Source organism: Salvia hispanica, chromosome 6, assembly GCF_029641045.1.
Source record: "Salvia hispanica isolate PSC_SH4W2 chromosome 6, Shi_PSC_v1, whole genome shotgun sequence".
NCBI classification, from domain to species: Eukaryota; Viridiplantae; Streptophyta; class Magnoliopsida; order Lamiales; family Lamiaceae; genus Salvia; species Salvia hispanica.
In genome coordinates, this window is record NC_142697.1 from 28,948,515 (window position 1) to 28,968,810 (window position 20,296).

At 37.3% G+C, this 20,296-nt stretch overlaps 2 protein-coding genes across 2 annotated transcripts; both read right to left on the minus strand.

Annotated features, from left to right (window-relative positions):
* Positions 1-9,240: 9,240 nt before the first annotated feature.
* On the minus strand, positions 9,241-13,166 carry LOC125206499 (putative late blight resistance protein homolog R1A-3). The gene has a single exon (XM_048105749.2). It carries the CDS (start codon positions 13,076-13,078, stop codon positions 10,391-10,393), a length of 2,688 nt encoding a protein of 895 aa, XP_047961706.1. The 5' UTR covers positions 13,079-13,166; the 3' UTR covers positions 9,241-10,390.
* Positions 13,167-16,995: 3,829 nt separating this feature from the next.
* LOC125206500 (putative late blight resistance protein homolog R1B-16) lies at positions 16,996-19,857 on the minus strand. Its single transcript, XM_048105750.2, has one exon. It carries the CDS (start codon positions 19,804-19,806, stop codon positions 17,152-17,154), a length of 2,655 nt encoding a protein of 884 aa, XP_047961707.1. The 5' UTR covers positions 19,807-19,857; the 3' UTR covers positions 16,996-17,151.
* Positions 19,858-20,296: the final 439 nt, after the last annotated feature.

A 20,296-nucleotide genomic window follows, 5' to 3' on the forward strand; every position in this document is an offset into this window, starting at 1 on the left:
ATACCACGGTTGGTTCGGAAACAAGAAACTAGGAGACTTTAGATTAGGCTAATAGTAATTTTTAGACTTTTGTGTATTGAGGTCTCAAATTCTCATTGAATTTTAATTAGTTCAGATTCATGTATTTTCACAGTGTTATAATTTTCCAGTTTAAGTTTAAGCTTCGTCTCAAATTTTCTTTGTTGTTTCTTCGTTAAACTGTAACGACAATATGCATGTCGTTCAGTTATTAATACGTATAAATTTCTCGATTCCACCAACCGCCTCCTACTTTCCACTGCTACCTCCAAAATTTTGCTACTCGAGCCTCGATACTGCCCGCGTGTTTAGCGTGATGATATGAATTGGCCGAATCCATGTATATTATCACAACGTTGAAGAGCACACTAATGAGTTACTTATAAAAAGTTGAAATGATGAATTTTAGCACAGGTGATTGATTGGTGCTGATTTTTCATATCCCAATTCATGCAATCAAAGAACAAATTATGATATATGATGATCAAGTTGGTTGATAATTGGTATGGTATTCGGAAATTTCAATGTATATTCAAAATAAAAACAAGTCGTCAAGTTTAAATTCAAAATGTAGTCAATAAATTACCTGATAAGTGTGCTTTTAGTTATTGAGTCTTAACTTTACATCTCTCAATTGATAGTTTCATCCCACTAGTCCAGCCCACTTACTATTTTCTACATAGAGATTCTAGATACAGTGAGCTTATTTTTGAATTATGCCAGAGTACAAAATTATAGGACAACAAATTCACTTAAGTACATCAACAATTAGTTAAAAAATCAAATTTGGAACTAGTTTATGCATTTAATAGTAAGTTAACTTATTATAATATGAAATACAATTTCAATTCAAATTCTCAAAATATAGATAATTAAATAATATTAATAATTTAAAAAAGCTTCATATGCCGTACAAGGTGGCTAGAAATAATTCAAAGTTTCAAGTTGGAGGGACTTGTGAACCTCACAGTCAGATTTACAGTTTCCTATATTGGCTTATTAAACACTTTAATTAATGATGTTATTTTTGTCTCAAATATAAATTTTAATTAAATTAAAACAGGAGAACTTGATAACAACTGAAAAAGGGTTGGGGTGTGTTTGGCGACATGGAATTGGAGGTGTGGAATCGGAATCGGAATCGGAATCGGAATCGGAACTGGAATCGGAATTGGAATTCCAAATCTAATGTTTGGTACCATAAAAATGTTTGGAATTTTTGGAATTAATCTTTTAATTCCATAATTTAAATTTCATATCAAAAGAAGAAAATTGGAATTCCAAATACTCATAAAATTACATAGATACACTATATATCCACTACACACGCTACACACATTTTACACATTACAAGCAGTCCACACACTACACACATTTCACACCCACTACACCCACTACACAAATTTCACTCACCACAAATTCACACACTACACGCACTTCACACACTACATATACTACACATACCTCACATACTTTACACACGACACACACGATACACACTATATACATTTCATATACTACACACAATACATGTACTACACACTGTGCACATACTACATTACACATGCTACATGCATTACACACAATACATGCACTACACACATTTCACACACATACCCACTTCACACACATTACACAACTATACACACTTTACACATTGTGTGCAGTGTGTGTATTGTGTATAGTGTGTGGAATGTGTGCATTTTGTGTGTTGTGTGAGTATTTTGTGTATATTGTGTGTAGTGTGTGTGTTTTGTGTGAAGTGTGTGTAGTGTGCAAAACGCGTGAGTGTGTGTAGTGCGTTTATTGTGTATAATGTGTGAATTATGTGAGGTGTGTGTAGTGAGTGTAGTGTGTGTGAAATGTATGAAATTTTTGTTTAGTGTGTGTATGTTGTGTAGTGCGTGAAATAGGTGTATTTTGTGTATATTGTGTGCAATGTGTATTTTGTGTAGTGCGTGAAATGTGTGTATATTTTTTAAAGTGGGTATATTTTGTAGTGTTTGGAATGTGTGTATTTTGTGTGGCATGTTGAATGTATGTATTTTGTGTATAATGTGTGTAGAGTGCGCAACATATGAAGTGTGTGTATTTTGTATGTAGGTGTGTATAGTATGAGTATTTTGTGTAAAGTGTGTGTGAGGGTATGTATTTTGTCTATAGTGTGTGTGCACAAATTCTTCAAATTTAATTTCATATATGTGAATATGCAACATAATACAAAAACATGAAAAGAATAGAAATCTCAAACTCAAAAGTCTTTACGAATTACAACTTCAAAGTTGGGACCAGACAAGCTCTGCAACTCTTTTAACACCGCTTCTTCTTTTGTTGATGTAGATACTTAATGAATTTTCCAAAGAGGTCAGGGGCTGAATTGCAAAAGGGGGCACAAGTCAGAAAGTTAGCTTCCCAAACGGCTATTTCGGTTTTAGAAGAGCGGTTGAGCTACGTTTAAGTAGTTTGAGCTTGAGATAGAGAGGCTCATAACTGATTCAACACATTGAGTGAATTGTACACTATCTTAGTGAGGAATTAGAGAGGATCATCAGTGATTTCTTGATCCAAGTTCACGAGAGGGTGAGCATATGAATTCTTGAGTGTATCTTCATCTTTGAGTGTTGATTGTTGTGTGATTGTAATTTAGTAGTGTGGAATAAAATTGATTCGTGATTCTCCCGTGGACGTAGGTTCGATTGAGCCGAACCACGTAACCCCTGTGTCTCAAATTCTTTCATTTTGCTTTCTGCCTAGATTGTGTTCGATACATTGCCAGTAAGATAGTTCTTTCTTCAACAACCAATCTTGCGGTGTTTTCTAACAAATTGGCGCCGTCTGTGGGAATCGAGGAGCGAGATGACGACCGCGAAGTTTGATATGGAGAAGTTCACGGGCAAGAATGATTTTGGGCTATGGAGGCTCAAGATGAAGGCCGTGATGATGCAACAAGGCTTGTGGGATGTGTTGAAGAGCAAGGCCGATGCAGATAAAGAAAAGGGTGAAATCAAGTCTCAAGATCTCCAGGATAAAGCCTATAGCACCCTAATCCTGAGCCTAAGTGATCGGGTGTTGAGAGAGGTTTCAAAGGAGGAGACCGCGGCTGGTGTTTGGGCCAAGCTTGAGTCATTATATATGACTAAATCTCTCACCAATAGGCTCTTGCTCAAGCAGAAGCTGTTCACATTCAAGTTTTCAGAATCAGGAAATATTGGAGAGCAGCTTGAGGAATTTTCCAAGTGTGTGGATGATCTTGAGAATATTGAGGAGGCTATCAAGGATGAGGATAAGGCGTTGATGCTTCTTAATTCTCTGCCTAAGAGCTTCGAGCAATTCAAGGATGCAATACTGCTTGGGAGAGATTCTAAAGTCACTTATGAGGAGGTACATTCTGCACTCAAAATGAAAGAATTCCAGAGAGTAGCTGATAAGTCTATTGATCCAGCCAGTGAAAGTCTGATTGTAAGATCTGATTCAAAGAAACATGGAAAGAAGAAGTCCCAGAAGAAACAAAAATCTTGGAAAGAAAAGTCTGGAGATGAGATGGAAACCAGATCTTGTCACCATTGTAAGAAGCCTGGACACATAAAGAAGAATTGCTATGCTTGGAAGAGGAAGCAAGCCGAGGGTGATAAAGTGCAGGATACTGCTGATGTTACTCAAGAGGTAGAGGTTGCTCAGGTTATGAATGTGACAGAGGATGAGGCTCCAGATGTTTGGGTGATGGACTCCGGTTGTAGTTTCCATATGACCTCCAAGAAAAGGTGGCTCATGGATTTACAAGATGCTACTGGTTCTGTTCTGCTTGGAAATAACCAAGTATGCCAAGTAAAAGGCATAGGAAGTGTAAGAATGCTCATGGAAGATGGCTCTCAAAAAATACTTTCAGAAGTCAGATATATTCCATCTATCAAGAGAAATCTAATCTCTCTTGGAATGCTTGAGAGAAAGGGATTCACATCCATTTTAGCTGGTGGTTTTATAAAGGTTACAAAGGGCACAGACATTCTTATGGTTGCTGAGAGAGTAAATAATTTGTATTATCTCAGATCAGGCAAATGCAGTAGCAAAATTGAAGTTGATTGATTGGCATCACAGGCTTGGTCATCTGGGGCATGCTGGATTGAAAGAACTTGCCAAGAAAGACCTAATAGCTTTTGATGGAGAATCAGAAGAAGATGAACTCAGATCTTGTGAAGAATGTATACTGGGAAAGAGCAAGAAATTACCATATGCTGCTAAGAAACACACTTCATCAAAGCCATTGGAGTATGCACATGCTGATATCTGGGGGCCATCACCAATTCAGAGCATGGGTGGAGGCAGGTACTTTCTTTCGATTATAGATGATTTTTCTAGGAAGATTTGGCTTTATGTGATGAAAGAGAAATCTGAGGCTTTCGCTAAATTTCAAGAATGGTGCATTGAAGTTGAAACTGAGAAGGGCAGTGTTTTAAAGTGCCTTAGAACCGATAACGGGCTTGAATTTCTTTCAACTAAGTTTGATGCTTTCTGCAAAAGTAAGGGGATAAAGAGGCACAGAACCGTTCCTCACAACCCCCAACAGAACGGAGTGGTTGAGAGAGCCAACAGGACAATTCTGGAAAGGCTCAGGTGTATGCTCATCTCATCTGGTATGCCTAAGCATTTCTGGGCTGAGGCTGCTTCTACAGCTGTGATGCTTATCAATAAATGTCCATCCACTTCAATTGACAATGATACACCAGATATGAGATGGTATGGGTCAGCTGGTGACTATGCAAAGTTAAGAAATTTTGGCTGCAGAGTGTATGCGCATGCTAAAAGAACCAAGCTAGATCCAAGGGCTCTCAAGTGTGTTATGTTGGGATATCAGAAGGGGGTGAAGGGCTATAGGCTGTGGTGCACGGAAAAGGGAATGGGACAGGTAGTGATCAGTAGGGATGTGGTATTTAAAGAAGATGAAATGCCATACTTGCAACAGAAGTCAGATAGTACTGAGTTTGAGGTGGAGCTCACTGGGCATGAACAAACAGATGCTAATGGTGAAGTATCCGGTGAGGAGGCTCCAGAAATGATTCGAACAGGTGAAGCAAGTGAGAAGCAGAAGAGCCACATTATAGCAAGGGATAAGCCCAAAAGGAACATCAAGCTTCCATCAAGGTACAGTGACTATGACATGCTTTACTATGCTCTCACAGTAGCAGAAGAGATTGAATATCATGAGCCTTCAAGCTATAAAGAAGCAGTGAGAAGTCATGAGAAAGATAGATGGCTTAGAGCAATGCAAGAAGAAATAGACTCACTCTACAAGAATCATACCTGGATTTTGGTTTTGAGACCAAAGCATCAGAAATGTATAGGCTGTAAATGGGTGTACAAGAAGAAGATAGAAGCATTCAAGAACAATGAGGTGAGGTATAAAGCAAGGCTGGTGGCTAAAGGGTTCACTAGAGAGAAGGAATTGACTATAATGAAATTTTCTCCCCTGTGGTGAAACACAGCTCCATTAGGATTTTGCTGGCCATTGTTGCTCACAAAGATTGGGAGCTTCAGCAGATGGATGTGAAAACAGCTTTCTTAAATGGAGAGTTGGAAGAGAAAATATACATGGAGCAGCTTGAGGGTTTTGTGAAGAAGGGAGAAGAAGACAATGTCTGCCTACTGAAAAGAAGTTTGTATGGATTGAGGCAAAGCTCCAGACAGTGGTACATCAGATTTGATGAATTCATACAAAGAATTGGCTTTGAAAAATCTCTCTATGACAGTTGTGTTTTCATTAAGAAGAGAAAGGGGACAGCTGCTGCTTATTTGTTACTCTATGTAGATGATATGCTAATTGCAGCAGCAACACTGTCAGAAATTCAAGATATCAAGAATGAGTTGGAATCAGAATTTGATATGAAGGATTTAGGGAATGCGAAGAGGATCCTTGGAATGGACATCATCAGGAATAGAAAGGAAAATAAGCTATGGCTCACCCAGAAGGAATACATCAACAAGCTACTAGAGAAATTCCAGATGAAGAGCAGCAAATCTTTTGCTGTGACAATACCTCTATCACATGTGATAGTTTAAGCTATCAGTTGATCAAAGTCCAAAGACAGAAGAACAAAGAGAGGAGATGCTCAAGATACCCTATGCTAGTATTGTTGGCAGTATAATGTACACAATGGTTTGTTCAAGGTCGGACATTAGTCATGCTATCAGTGTCATTAGCAGGTTTATGGGAGATCCGGGGATAGAACACTGGCATGGACTGAAGTGGATATTGAAGTATCTCAGGGGCACAACTGATTATAGCATTTTATTTGATGGTGGTCAGAAATCTGGTGATGAAGCTTTGTTAGGATATTGTGACTCGGATTTTGCAGTGAGTCAAGACACTAGAAAATCCCAGTCAGGATATGTTTTTTGTCTCTATGGATCAGCAGTAAGTTGGAAATCAAACTTGCAGTCAGTGGTAGCCCTTTCCACAACAGAAGCTGAATACATAGCTATGACAGAGGCGGTGAAGGAAAGCTTCTGGTTAAAAGGAATGCTCTCAGATTTTGGAGTAAATCAAGATGTTGTAACAATCATGTGTGACAGTAATAGCGCAATATGTTTGTCCAAGCATCAGACCTTCCATGAAAGATCTAAACATGTGGATGTGAAGCTGCACTTTATCAGGGATGAAGTGAACAAAGGGAAGGTGAAAATTGAGAAGGTTTCTACGGAAGAAAATGCTGCAGACATGTTGACTAAGACTATTCCTAGTTCCAAACTCAAGCATTGTTTGGAGCTAGTGAAGATGGTCAGGTACTGAGGTTTGTAAGGTTGGAGAAAATGACCGAATGTTATTTCATTCAAGATCCAAGGTGGAGATTTGTTGATGTGGATACTTAATGAATTTTCCAAAGAGGTCAGGGGCTGAATTGCAAAAGGGGGCACAAGTCAGAAAGTTAGCTTCCCAAACGGCTATTTCGGTTTTAGAAGAGCGGTTGAGCTACGTTTAAGTAGTTTGAGCTTGAGACAGAGAGGCTCATAACTGATTCAACACATTGAGTGAATTGTACACTATCTTAGTGAGGAATTAGAGAGGATCATCTGTGATTTCTTGATCCAAGTTCACGAGAGGGTGAGCATATGAATTCTTGAGTGTATCTTCATCTTTGAGTGTTGATTGTTGTGTGATTGTAATTCAGTAGTGTGGAATAAAATTGATTCGTGATTCTCCCGTGGACGTAGGTTCGATTGAGCCGAACCACGTAACCCCTGTGTCTCAAATTCTTTCATTTTGCTTTCTGCCTAGATTGTGTTCGATACATTGCCGGTAAGATAGTTCTTTCTTCAACAACCAATCTTGCGGTGTTTTCTAACATCTTTTCTAGAATGTCAAACCTCAATGTAAACATTAAAGGAAAGATCGTCCCCTTGACAACCCATTTGTTCCATTACAATCTCCCTTGCACATTTCACCATGGATTCATGACAATCCACCATCTGTATGCTTTTGAGCGTGGTCTATTTCCAATTTCATATGGGATGCTATCCAACCGATGTAAATGAGAAAGATGAAGCTTCTCAAGGCATGGAAAGATGCTCTTTTCTTCCGCAATCCAGTGTTTTAGGCTACAACAAGAAATCAGTATTTGAGGCTAGGGAATTGGCCTTCACATATTCCACTCTTCATCTTGAACTTCTCGACAAGAGGCAATGAACCGATCTTTTCCAACATCATTTCCAAGTCAAAGCCACTATTTGCGTCAAGATTCAAACTCTTGAGGTTTTGGGGAAACATGAGCTTATCAAATCCAACCACGCTAGAAAACCAAAGACAGATTTTGAGGTACTCTAATTTACCCAAACATTCAATATTTTCCATACAATAATCATTATCATACTTTCTATAGATTATATGCATTTTATTGATGTTGGGAATTCTTTTAACAACCTCTTTATCACACTTGAAATTGAGTACTCCCTTAAGTATCACTAGATTCTCCATGACAACATCATCACTTGAAGGATCTGGGAGAATCAGTAATGTACTTAACTCGTTAGTAGCAATATGCCTCTTGAGGCATTTTCCAAATCTCAGTAGGCGCGGTAGAATAACTATTACAATAAACGATCAAAGTTTGCAAATTCTAAAGATGGCCGAAAGAAGAAAAAATTGAAGACATCTTAGCAACCTCAACAACAAGGTGCTGCAACTTAACATACCCAGACATGCGTGAATACACGTGGCTCTCAAGAGAGTTATAAAGAAATCCATATGCATGTATTGTCCTCAACAACCTGAAATTTCGGCCCCATGGAACTTTGATGGTCTCAGGTTTTCGGTGTTGTGTTAAATTAAGGGTGCGTCTAGCTAGTCAGGATGAAAATCCTAACCGAGCTGAGTCGTTGGCACGGCAACCTAAACTTGAGTATCAATAAAATTCCTCAACCCACTTCTATACTAGCCGCTAGTATAGTGGAGGTAAAGGTCGAATCCCACAGAGATGGACACGTTGGGATAATTTTGGTGATATTCCGGGGTGGTTTTGGTTAGCTACCATGCTTTTGGGTTGAGATTCTACCTAGGCGGAAAGTAAAGATGGTACTCTACTGACTAGTGGGCGTGAAAGTAACAGACATTTGGTTGTGTACGTGAAAATGGGGAACAAGGTATCTTAGGGACATGTAGAAAGTAGACAATTACTAAATGAGGAAATATAGACAACATGGTATTTGGTGGCTGGGTGACAACTCTGACAGATCTGGAGGGTACAAACTTAAAGTAAAGGACAAAAGTAAAAAGTAACCAAAAAGTAAAAGTGGTCCAAACAAAAGTTGATTTTGATGTTTCCTTCTTCACCAAGTATTAACAGAAATCATATGAACACAAACTCCATAACTAAACCCAGATTCATAACTTCAAACTCAAGATCCATTAATTAAAGTGCTCAAATTTAAGACGAACAACTGCAACTACAGATTACTCCTACTGACTGACATGCAAGGTGGTAATAGCAACACAGAACAAGAAACTCATGCACGAAAACTTAAAATGAAACATGACTAAAAATTTCGATTAACTACTCAAGGCGTAGCTTACTCAAACAAGAACATGCGCAACACTTTAGAAATTAAAAGCAACAACTAGATCTAACTTTCTTAGGAAGAATGAAGCAAATTCAAACCAAAGAGACATGCGAAATAGAAACTTCATAACTTAAAATGTTAGATCGTAACTAAATACTTCAAAAGGCAACAAGAACTAATGTTTGCAACAGATCCAACAAAGAAAACAAGTAAACTTTAAACTAGGAAAGCGCTTAAAGATTGTTTATGCCACTCCAGCGATGAAACTACTATTCGACGACAAACTAGCTGGAACGGTGGAATGATGACTCTCCGATGGACGGCTGGAACTTCAGGTGATCATGGTTGAGGCGAGGAACGAGAAGAACTGGACAATGCTAAAGGAACTGGTCTTCTAGAGAGAATTCTAACTTAAGTGTAGTGGTTGAACTTTCGCACTCGGAACTCCTTCTCTCTCTCCAAGTAGCTTCTTTTATAGGGAGGTTTGCCCTTATTTTTAGGTAGACTTCCTTTGCGAATTGACTTTTCTGCCCTTGTTTATGATCATCCAGCTATCCTTCTTCTCCATCTCGAGCCTTTTCTCTGGCATGCATCCTGGTCAGTATTGCACCCTTCTAGCGCCCTTTTCACCTACGTTGTCAGGACCGTCTCCTACTGACTTGGACTCCTTTATCCTGCACACTTAAACAACTATTTTGCAGATAATACATGCAATCCTGATAGTGGAGTCCTTTTTATATGTGTAAATGACTTACTGTTGCATATTGCTCTTTTCATTGCCAAGAAATTATTGTGTAATTAATGTTTTCATCATTATGTACCACTGTTGATTTGGAACAATAAACTAGCAGATTGAACAATTAATTCATCGGCTAATATATCCGAATTTGTTTATTCAGATTGTACAGAGTATGTTGAAACATCAATTCTTTGATTAATTAGAGTTTTTGTTTTTAATTTCAAAACAATACTTTTAATTATAAATACTACATCTACGCTATTCTCGAATCTCGACGTTAAGATGTGGAAAAAAGGAGAAAATATGAGTGCAATTCAAGATGTATTGAAGAGACCACATATGCAAGATGTTGTGAATGTTATGAAGGAAATTCAAAGCACGGATGGAAATGGAATTGGAAATGTTTGAAACTTTGTAGTTGTATGAATATACGCAACCCACATTCAAGCTATACGTAGCAATGCAAATATCTTGGAGAAGTTTGCACATATTTGTAGTAGAATATTACAATGCTCATTTGAAGATGAGTAGACGATAAATATTCAACCAAATATTTAGAAAACATAAGCATCTCTATCTATCTTACTAGACAACTTCAAAGTTAGGACCTGTCAAGCTCCGCATTGCTTCGTTCATCCCTTTGTTTTTACTAAACTCATAGGGTAGTGTAACCTTAACATGAAAGGGAATATCGTCACCTTGTAAATCCATTTGTTCCTCTACAATCTCTTTCGCAGATTTCACCACTGAATCACCGCAATACCATATCGTTATATTTTGGAGAGTCGGTATGTAACCAATTTCAGATGGAATATTCTCCAACTCTTCCAATCGAGTTAAACAAAGCTTCTGAAGACGTGGAAAGATGGAGCTTGCATCTGCAGTCCCAGTCCAATTTTTCAGGCCATGACACGTATCCAATTCCAAATATTTGAGGCAAGGGAATTGGCCTTCGAAGATTTCCCACTTGCCGGTTCCAAAGCCTCCCAAATGCAACTCAAACTTCTCAAGAAGGGGCAATGAACCAATCTTTTCCATCATCGTTTCCCATTCAAAGGCAAAGTTTATCCCAAGAGTCAAACTCTTGAGGGTTTGGGGAAAGGTGAGCTTAAACAAAGAGGCATTCCCTCTAAAATCTCTCCTACACCAGATGCCGAGGGATTCTAATTTACACAAGCATTTAATATTGCTCAAATAATAATCATCATCACATCCCATTCCCTGTCTCCCTGAATAACATATATCCAATTTCTTGATATTGGGAAATCTCTTAACCACCTCTTCATCCCACTTCAAATTAAGTGCTCCCTTAAGTACTACGAGATTCTCCATAACGAAAGAATCACTCGAAGGATCTGGGAGAAGCACAAATCTCATCTGAATATGCCTCAGTTGAGGCATTTCCCAAAACTCAGTAAAAGCAAATATAGGTGTCCAAGGAACGATCAGCGTTTGCAAATTCCAAAGCTGATTGGAATAAGAAAAACTCGAGCCCATGTGAGCAAGGTGCCGCAAGTTAACATACTGAAACCCACGAGATCTGCCTACTTGTATTGTCCTCAACAATCTAAAATTCCGGCACCGTGGAACTTTGCCATGTTCGCAAATAATGGAACGAGCATGTAACATATACTTCAAGTCATTGACGACTTTCTTCTTTGAAGTTTTCCTGCGTACGACAATGCGGCGATGGATCTTTATGCCTCCAGGACTAGGTTCTCCTACAACATGATAAAAACCTTCCTTCTTGCTCTGGTTCACGCATAGGTCTCTTACCAAATCATGAACTTTGACTTGTTTTATATTTCCAGTAGACCCCAACTTGTCAACTAGAATGAGATTTCTATCAATTAAGTCCTTTATGAACCCTTTCCCAATTGTTCCCAAACTATTGCCATCTATTGGTTTAAGAAATCCTTCGCTGACCCATAACTTGATAAGCTTTGAGATGAGAATTTCTTCGTCTTCCTCAAACACTCCCATGTATAAGAAACAAGGCTTTAAGTAGACAGGCAAATGATCATAGCTCATTTTTAATAATCTCAAGCAATGTTGATCATTCTTTAAATTTACTACTGAAGTTAGGTTGTTTCTTATTGATTCCCAACATTTTTTTGTGCGCTCCATATTTTTTAAAATACCCCCCACCACAACAATTGACAAAGGAAGTCCTCTACAACTGTGTGCAATTTCCTTTCCAACTTTCTGCAAATCAAGAGGAAAGGGTTCCTCTTCAAACACAGTTTTGGATAATAGGTTCCAACTACTAGCCTCATCAAGAAACTCCATTGAATGGCTATAGTGATTGTTTAACTGAGGAGTCAGTTGTGATTGCCTAGTTGTCACCATTATTCGACTGTGATTCTCATTGTTAGGAAAGAAACGTTGAATCTCGTCCCAAGACTCAATCTTCCACATATCATCCATTACAATTAGAAACCTTCTACCAAACAAATATTTGTGGAGCTCTAATCCTAATTCGGCTGCACTCTTTTCACTTAGTTGTTTCTTGTCTTTCATAGTGGCTTGAGAAACAAGTTCACACAGAATTTCTCTCTTGTTGTATTGTTCGGAAATAGTTGCCCAAGCACAAATATCAAAATGCTCATTAATTGCTTTTTGTGAATAAACAGTTTGAGCAAGAGCGGTCTTACCTATCCCACCCATGCCTGTTATGGGGATGACTTGGCGACCGGATTCGTTAGACATGAGCTTTTCCATGATTCCATGCAAGACATGATCAGAGAACACCATCATGCCACCACTCTGCTTCTTAGTGGAAGAAGAGACCAATCTACACGGTTGATCATGGAGCACCACAACCTTCTCTGTATTGGTCTCCATCGCCACTGCCTTGATCCGATCCATTTCATCTATCACATTTTGTACATCTTCATACAACTTGGCCGGTTCATCATCAATATCATCATGTTTTGATGAGACATTTCTCGGATCCTTTGAACCTCGAAACCAATTGAAGAAGCGTCTGAGTTTGGTTGCTTCGGGTCTATTGTGCTGAATCTTGTCAACAATATGAGATTCGATAACATCCTCGGCCGCATAAGCTGCATCAGCAATACGCATCTCCAGTGGATCTGCTTCATCGCTATCAGAAACAGGAGACCTGTAAGCTTGGAGAAATTGTTGCAGGAAGGTAACATTTTCAGTGAGAGATTGAATTTGGTGTTTGTCAAGAGAGATGGGTGGGGAGTGATGGTTCTCGATGTCATCTATGAGACGCATTAGAGAGAGCAAAGCTGCATAAGCTGCCATGATCTAACTGCAACACAGTTTTCTCTAAGAAGGTTGGATAAGAATTTGATAGAATCTGTATTTAGCTTATATGTTGAAGAACACTCTTATACTATAAGTTATGAATGATAAAATATGATTTATGATATTTCTGAGTAGATTCAAAACAGTGGGTAGGTTTTGTGTTGATCCAATTCTTGAATTTTGAAAATATGATTTAAAGATTAACAAGTTGGTTGGCAAGCTGTCATATTCCATTTCTTTTGTTTGGGTCTGATTGATATTTTGAGGTGATTTTTTGTAATAGTGCAAATATATTATAGCGGAAATATGTGCATATTTTAAAAGTAATCTATGGAAAAGGTTCAAATAAAAACCTTTTAATGAAATGTATGAATGTTAAAGTAGTAGGACATATATAGTCTGTCAAATGAACTATATTAATTAATAAATATGACGTATTTATGTGACTGACTCATGCTTTAAAGTTGAAATGATGAGCTATTACATAGTTGATTGGTGCTGATTTTTCATGTCCCAATTCATGTACATAAAATATGATTAATGACGATCAAGTTGGTTGGTATAATTATTTGGAAATTTCCAAGTGGATTCAAAACAATGGGTAGATTTTGTCCACCAAGGGGTCAAATATATTGGTGAAGAAACCATTTTATATTTTTAACAATACATCTATATGAGAGGTTGAAATAAAAACTTCATTAAAATGATCCAATAAAATAAAAATAAAAATATATTAATATTATAATTTACTATTTCTTCCATCTCCAATAATAGTCTCCTTTTTTGTGTTCTTTCCACCGTGTTAGTCCACTTTCATTATTGCGAGCTTTTTCCTTCTAAGAAATGTACTCATTCCTTATTAACAATATTCCAATCATTTTAAAACATAGTGTCCCCAAAGTTCCTATTATATTTTGTCAATTTCATGTTAAAACCCGTGTTATCCCAAAATCCATATTTTTAGGGGACTTAGGGAGTATAATTGATAATTTCACATTTCATATTTAAAAATGCTTTTATTTTAGGGCATATTATTAATTGGGGCTATCGACCAACAAGGCCAACCCATTTTCTTAATAATTGGTGTGAAACGATTATTCAACTACTTCACATTAGATATATACCATTAAACAGCACATAAATATGATAATTTTTCATGTCCTAATTCATGCACCGAAAAATAAAATATGATTAACGATGATAAAATTGGTTGGAATGGATCTCGTAAATTTCCGAGTAGATTCAAAACAATGGGTAGGCAGGTTTTGTACTTAGTAAGGCACCAAGTAGGGAGAACTTTTGAATTTTAAAAACATTGCAAGTTGGAAGATGTCATATTTCATTTCTTTTATTTGAATCTGATTGGTATTTTGAAGTCCTTTCTTTAATTTTGCAAATATAACTTGTAGAATTGGATTGAGATAATGGAGAAACCTCCATTGGAGAAAGAAGAAGAAACTGAAAATATGAATAATCGTCGGTAGAGAGAGATATGAGAAAAGGGGAAAATTCAAGTATGGATTACATTTTATAAAGTGTTAAAAATACAAATAAATGCCTTATATATAGGCACAAATACAGCTAATAAAATACTAAACTAAAACCTAATTACATTTTATTTTATAATTTCAGCAGGGCTTAATTTATCATTACTTCAATAGAGGTCGAACAAAACAATTTTAAAGGGAAAAATTACAATTGTGAAACACTACTACATATATAACAAGAAAATTACACTTTACAATGATCAAAGTCATGTCCGGTTAGGATAGTTTGAGCAGTTTGTATAAATAACAAAATGTTTAATTATATGAATTAATGGTAGCTTTCTCTAAACTGATTCTTAATGAATGGGAAATAATTTCAAATTTGTCACTTAAATATGTACTTTTAATACTATCTCTCTCTACTTATCTAACAAAATTATATTTTTCTTAATCTTGCACTAAAAAAAACATCTCGCCTAACAAGGGACGGATCATGCTACATCTAATTTACCTTACAATTGGGCTTATTGTTATTGAGTCTTAATTTCTTTTTAATTTAATTTAAAGTTTCATTACAATAGTAAGGCCCAATAGTCAGGCCCACCTTGTCAGAAATTCCAAATGCTTGTTGAATATTGCATAACAATACGGCGTTGGTTATTTATGCCTCTAGGCTCTGCATTGTATAAATTCAATGTTAGGACCTGCCAAGCTCTGCATTGCTTCGTTCTTCACTTCGCTCGGATAAAGTAGAACATGAACATGAAAGGGAAGATCATCATCTTGTAAATCCATTTGTTGGAACGCGATGCGCCACAATTATCACTGTACAGTCGAAGAACTCCTTCATTACTCACTGCATCAAAACAAACCAATCTCAATCACTACCAATCCTTCTATTCATTCATTTTTTGCTACATTGTTAGTCTTACCAGAAGATTCTGTAAGTTGGAAGCTCACTGATTGTTGACTTAAGTTGACATTTTTCAAGGGCCTAAAGATCAATTAATAATCAATCAGATTAACCAAAAACAAATAAAATTGCATTGACAACTAATTATTAAAGATAGAATTCACCTTCCAAATCCCATCATCAGAGTGAAGGCCTACTTTCCACATACTCCCTCCGTCCACAAATAGGAGTCCCATTTTTATCCGGCACGAGTTTTATGAAATGTTAGGAAAAGTGGGTGGAAGAAAGTTAGTGGAATAGGGGTCCCACTTGTATATATTAGTTTAATGATATGTGAGTGGAATGAGTTATTGGAATGTGGGATCTCTTTACCATTTATGGTCATTATGAACCGGGACTCCTATTCGTGGACGGACCAAAATAGAAAAACGAGACTCCTATTCGTGGACGGAGGGAGTATAGTGTGACTCTTATTATGGGACGAATCAAAATGACAAAATGTGACTTTTATTGTGGGACGTAAGCAAAATTTTATAAAACATACTCCCTCCGTTCCATAATAGTGGATGCATTCCTTTTCGGCGTGAGATTTAAGAAAAAATTGTTTCAAGTGAGTTAAGTAAAAGAAGAATAAAGTAAGAAAAAAAATGGTAGAGTGATGAAGAGAAAATAAAGTAAGTGAGAAAAAAATTATGTTGATTTTTTTTATCGAAAAGGGATCTACCATTGTAGAACGTATTAAAATAGCGAAATAACTCTACTACTAGAGAACCGATAGAACCGAGGAGCAGTAAGTAATTTCTGACTGTTGGATGAATGTCTCAACATGAAAGGGAAGACTATTTTTTTTTTGGATAGAATTAAGCCGCGAACTATCTTTTCTGCAGTTACATTGGATTCTGTTTTATTAATTGGGCTCTTGTTAGAGAGTCTTAACTTATCCTTTTTAATAATTGAAAGTTTTAGCCCAATAATAAAGCCCATTATTTTATTAGCCAAGCCCACCTTATATTAGAAGAGTGAACTCAAATAGATTCTTCAACAGAAACAAAAGTATCCACCGGCGACAGGCTGAGACGACGAAGAGGTAAGCTTCTGCCTTTGTGCTTGTTTTATTCAATTTTTTGTGATTTTGGATTTATGGTTTAATACTTTTCTTATGTTAGATTTGGATTTTAGACTATGTTTATCAGCAACCACCCCAACCATCCACTTTTCTTATACGGTATTTAATTAATTTCTATCTCCTCCTCGTCATCTTCCATATCATCAATATTCATCCAACTCAACCACACATTTTTTCATAGTTTATCAATGACCACCCAACCATACTATCATCTTAGATTTGGATTTTAGCGCTTTTCTAGTGATAAATGACTTGTTGTATATTGCTCTTTTAATTGCCAATAAGTTGATATACTAATTTATCATTATATACCACAGTTGGTTTGGAAACAAGAAACTAGGAGCTAATAATTAAATTAGAATCATGCTCATGTAATTTGAAACAGGGCAGTAAACTATTTCAGTTGTAAATATGTTAAAGAAGCTATATAAAATTTGTAGAAAATGCAGCATAATACATGCTCTTCTGAGGATGAGAAGAAAGGAAATCTAACTCAATAGTATTAAGCAAACATAGTGCTCATTCAGAATTCTTTTTGGTTTGGTCATCTTCTATATACAACTTCGAAGTTGGGACCTACCAAGCTCTTTGATGCTTCGTTCTTATCAAGTGGATGCCGAACGTGAACATGAAAGGGGAGATCGTCCCCTTGTAGAGTCATTTGTTCCTCTACAATCTCTTTTGCACATTTCACCACCAATTCACTGCAAAGAACCATTTGTATTTTTTGGATTGTCGGTATGTATCCAATTTCTGAAGGGATATTCTCCAACCCTATTAAAAGAACAAGAGAAAGCTTTTCAAGGCGTGGAAAGATGGTGCTCGCTTCTGCAGTCCAATGCTCCAGTCTACGACACGAATACAATGACAAGTACTTGAGGCGAGGAAATTGGCCTTCAAAGATTTCCCACTTGCCTGTGCCAAAGCATCCGCCACCCAACTTGAACTTCTCAAGAACTGGCAACGAACCTATCTTTTCCAACATCATTTCCAATTCAAAGTCATCTTTCAACTCAAGTTTCAAACTCTTGAGGGTTTGGGGAAAGGTGAGATTATACAAAGAGGCATTCCCTCTAAAACCATACTCACAAAAGATAAAGAGGGATTCTAATTTACACAAATATTCAATATTATCTAGATAATAATCGTCGTCACGACCCATTCCTGAATACTTTATCATCAGTTTATTAATATTGGGAATTCTCTTAACCACCTCTTCACCGCACTTGAAATTAAGTGCCCCCTCAAGAACCACTAGATTCTCCATGACGACAGCATCACTTGGAGGATCTGGGAGAATCAATTTTCTCTTGATATTGATATGCCTTAGTTGAGGCATTGTCCAGATCTCAGTAGGCGCAGTAGACTCATGCGGACAAGAAATGATCAATGTTTGCAAGTTCCAAAGATGATTGAAAGGAGAAACAATTGAGGACATGCTAGCAACTTCAACGGCCAAGTTCCGCAAGTTAACATATCCAAACACAAGAGAATTCACGTAGCTTTCGTATTCGAAAGTACGAAATTTGTATGCATGTATTGTCCTCAGCAACTCGAAATTCTGGCCCCGTGGAACTTCCCAATCCTCACAAATAATAGAACGAGCATGCGACACATATTGCAAGTCTTCAATGACTTTCTCCTTTGAAGTGTTTTTGCGTATAACAATGCGGCGTTGGCTATTTATACCTCGCGGACTAGATTCTCCGATCACATGATAGAACCCTTCTTTCTTACCCTGATTCACGCATACGTCTCTTAGCAAATCATGAACTTTGACTTTTTTTATATTTCCAGTAGACCCCAACTCGTCAACTAGAATGAGATTTCTATCAACTAAGTCCTTTAAGAACCCTTTCCCAATTGTTTCCAAACTTTTGCCATCTAATGGATTAAGAAATCCTTCACAAACCCATAGATTGACGAGATTTGAGACGCTAATTGCATCATCATCCTCAAACACGCCCATGTATAAAAAACATGGTTTTAAGTAGACTGGCAAATGGGTGTAGCTCATTTTCAACAATCTCAAGCAAAGCTTATCATTCTCTAAATTTACTATTGAAGTTAAGTTGTTCCTTATTGATTCCCAACATTCTTGTGTGTGTTCCTTATTTGCCAAAATACCACCCACTACAACAATTGATAGAGGAAGTCCTCTGCAATTGTTCGCAATTTCCTTTCCAATTTTCTCCAGTTCCGGAGGAAAACGCTCCTCTCCAAACACCGTTTTGGAGAAGAGCACCCAACTACTTATCTCGTCAAGTAATTCCATTTGATGGCTAAAAAGAGTGTTCAATTGAGAACTCAATTGTGATAGCCTAGTCGTCACCATTATGCGACTACAACTCTCATTATTGGGAAAGAAATGTTGTGTCTCATTCCAAGACTCAATATTCCACATATCATCCATTACAATTAGAAATCTTCTACCCGACAAATACTGGTAGAGCTCTAATCCTAATTCTTCTGCACTCCTCTCACTTAGCTGTTCCTTTTTACTGTTAGTGGCTTGAGAAACGAGTTCGCATAGAATTTCTCTTGTGTTGTATTGTTCAGAAATAGTTGCCCAAGCACAAATATCAAAACGCTCCTTAATAACTTGCTTCGAATAAACAGTTTGAGCAAGAGCGGTCTTACCTATCCCGCCCATTCCTGTAATCGGGATAACTTGGCGAGCAGGTTCGTGTGCAACGAGCTTTTCCATGATCTTATGCAAGACTTGATCAGAGAACACCATCATGCTACTACTCTTCTTTCCAGCGGAAGAAGAGATGAATCCATGCCGTTGATCACTAAACACCACCACCTTCTCCGTGTTGGTCTCGATCGCCACTCTCTTGATCCGATCCATTTCTTCTATCACAGTTTGTACACCTTGATACAACCTAGTCTGTTCATCATCAACATCTGAATTGAATAAGCTTCTGGATCTACTGAGCTGAATGTTGTGGACGATATGAGATTCGATAACATCTTCAGCCGCATAAGCTGCATCCGCAATACGCATCTCCAAGGGATCTGCTTCATCACAGTCAGAAACAGGGGACTTGTAGGCTTGGAGAAATTCTTGTAGGAAGATGACATATTCTACAAGGGATTGTATTTGGTGTTTGTTGAAAGAGACGGGTGGGGAACGATGTTGCTCGATGTCGTATATGATATTTATTAGAGAAACCAAGGCGGCATAGGCCGCCATAATCTTTTACTAAAACTGAGTATTTTCTGAGAATTTGATAGAATCTTTATTTAGAGAAACCAATGCTACATACATAGGCTAATATGTCTCTCAACTACTATTTCTGATCACATTAATTGTGTTGTCTCATTCAGTGATATGTGATTGGTAATGCTTATTAATATCTGGCTGAAAACAAGCAACATTGCATAAAGAATTGTGAGCCCCTACACATGAGAAATAGTCTAGTTTATGTCACTTATATGAAGTCAATCTCTACGATTAAATTGCGTATAATCCACGCATATCGGTAATTAATTTCAGTGAATGGTTCCATGTGGTCCAGAAGGTGAGTCGGAAGGAAGAAACATTCTACAATTCGGTCAACAGCAGATGCTAATACTTGGAGAATTTACTAAAAAAGATGGCACAAGTGAAAAATGGTAATATGATTTTTGGTTGAATAATAGATTCTTTAAACATCTGGTAAATTGTCTCAGTTGAAAATATC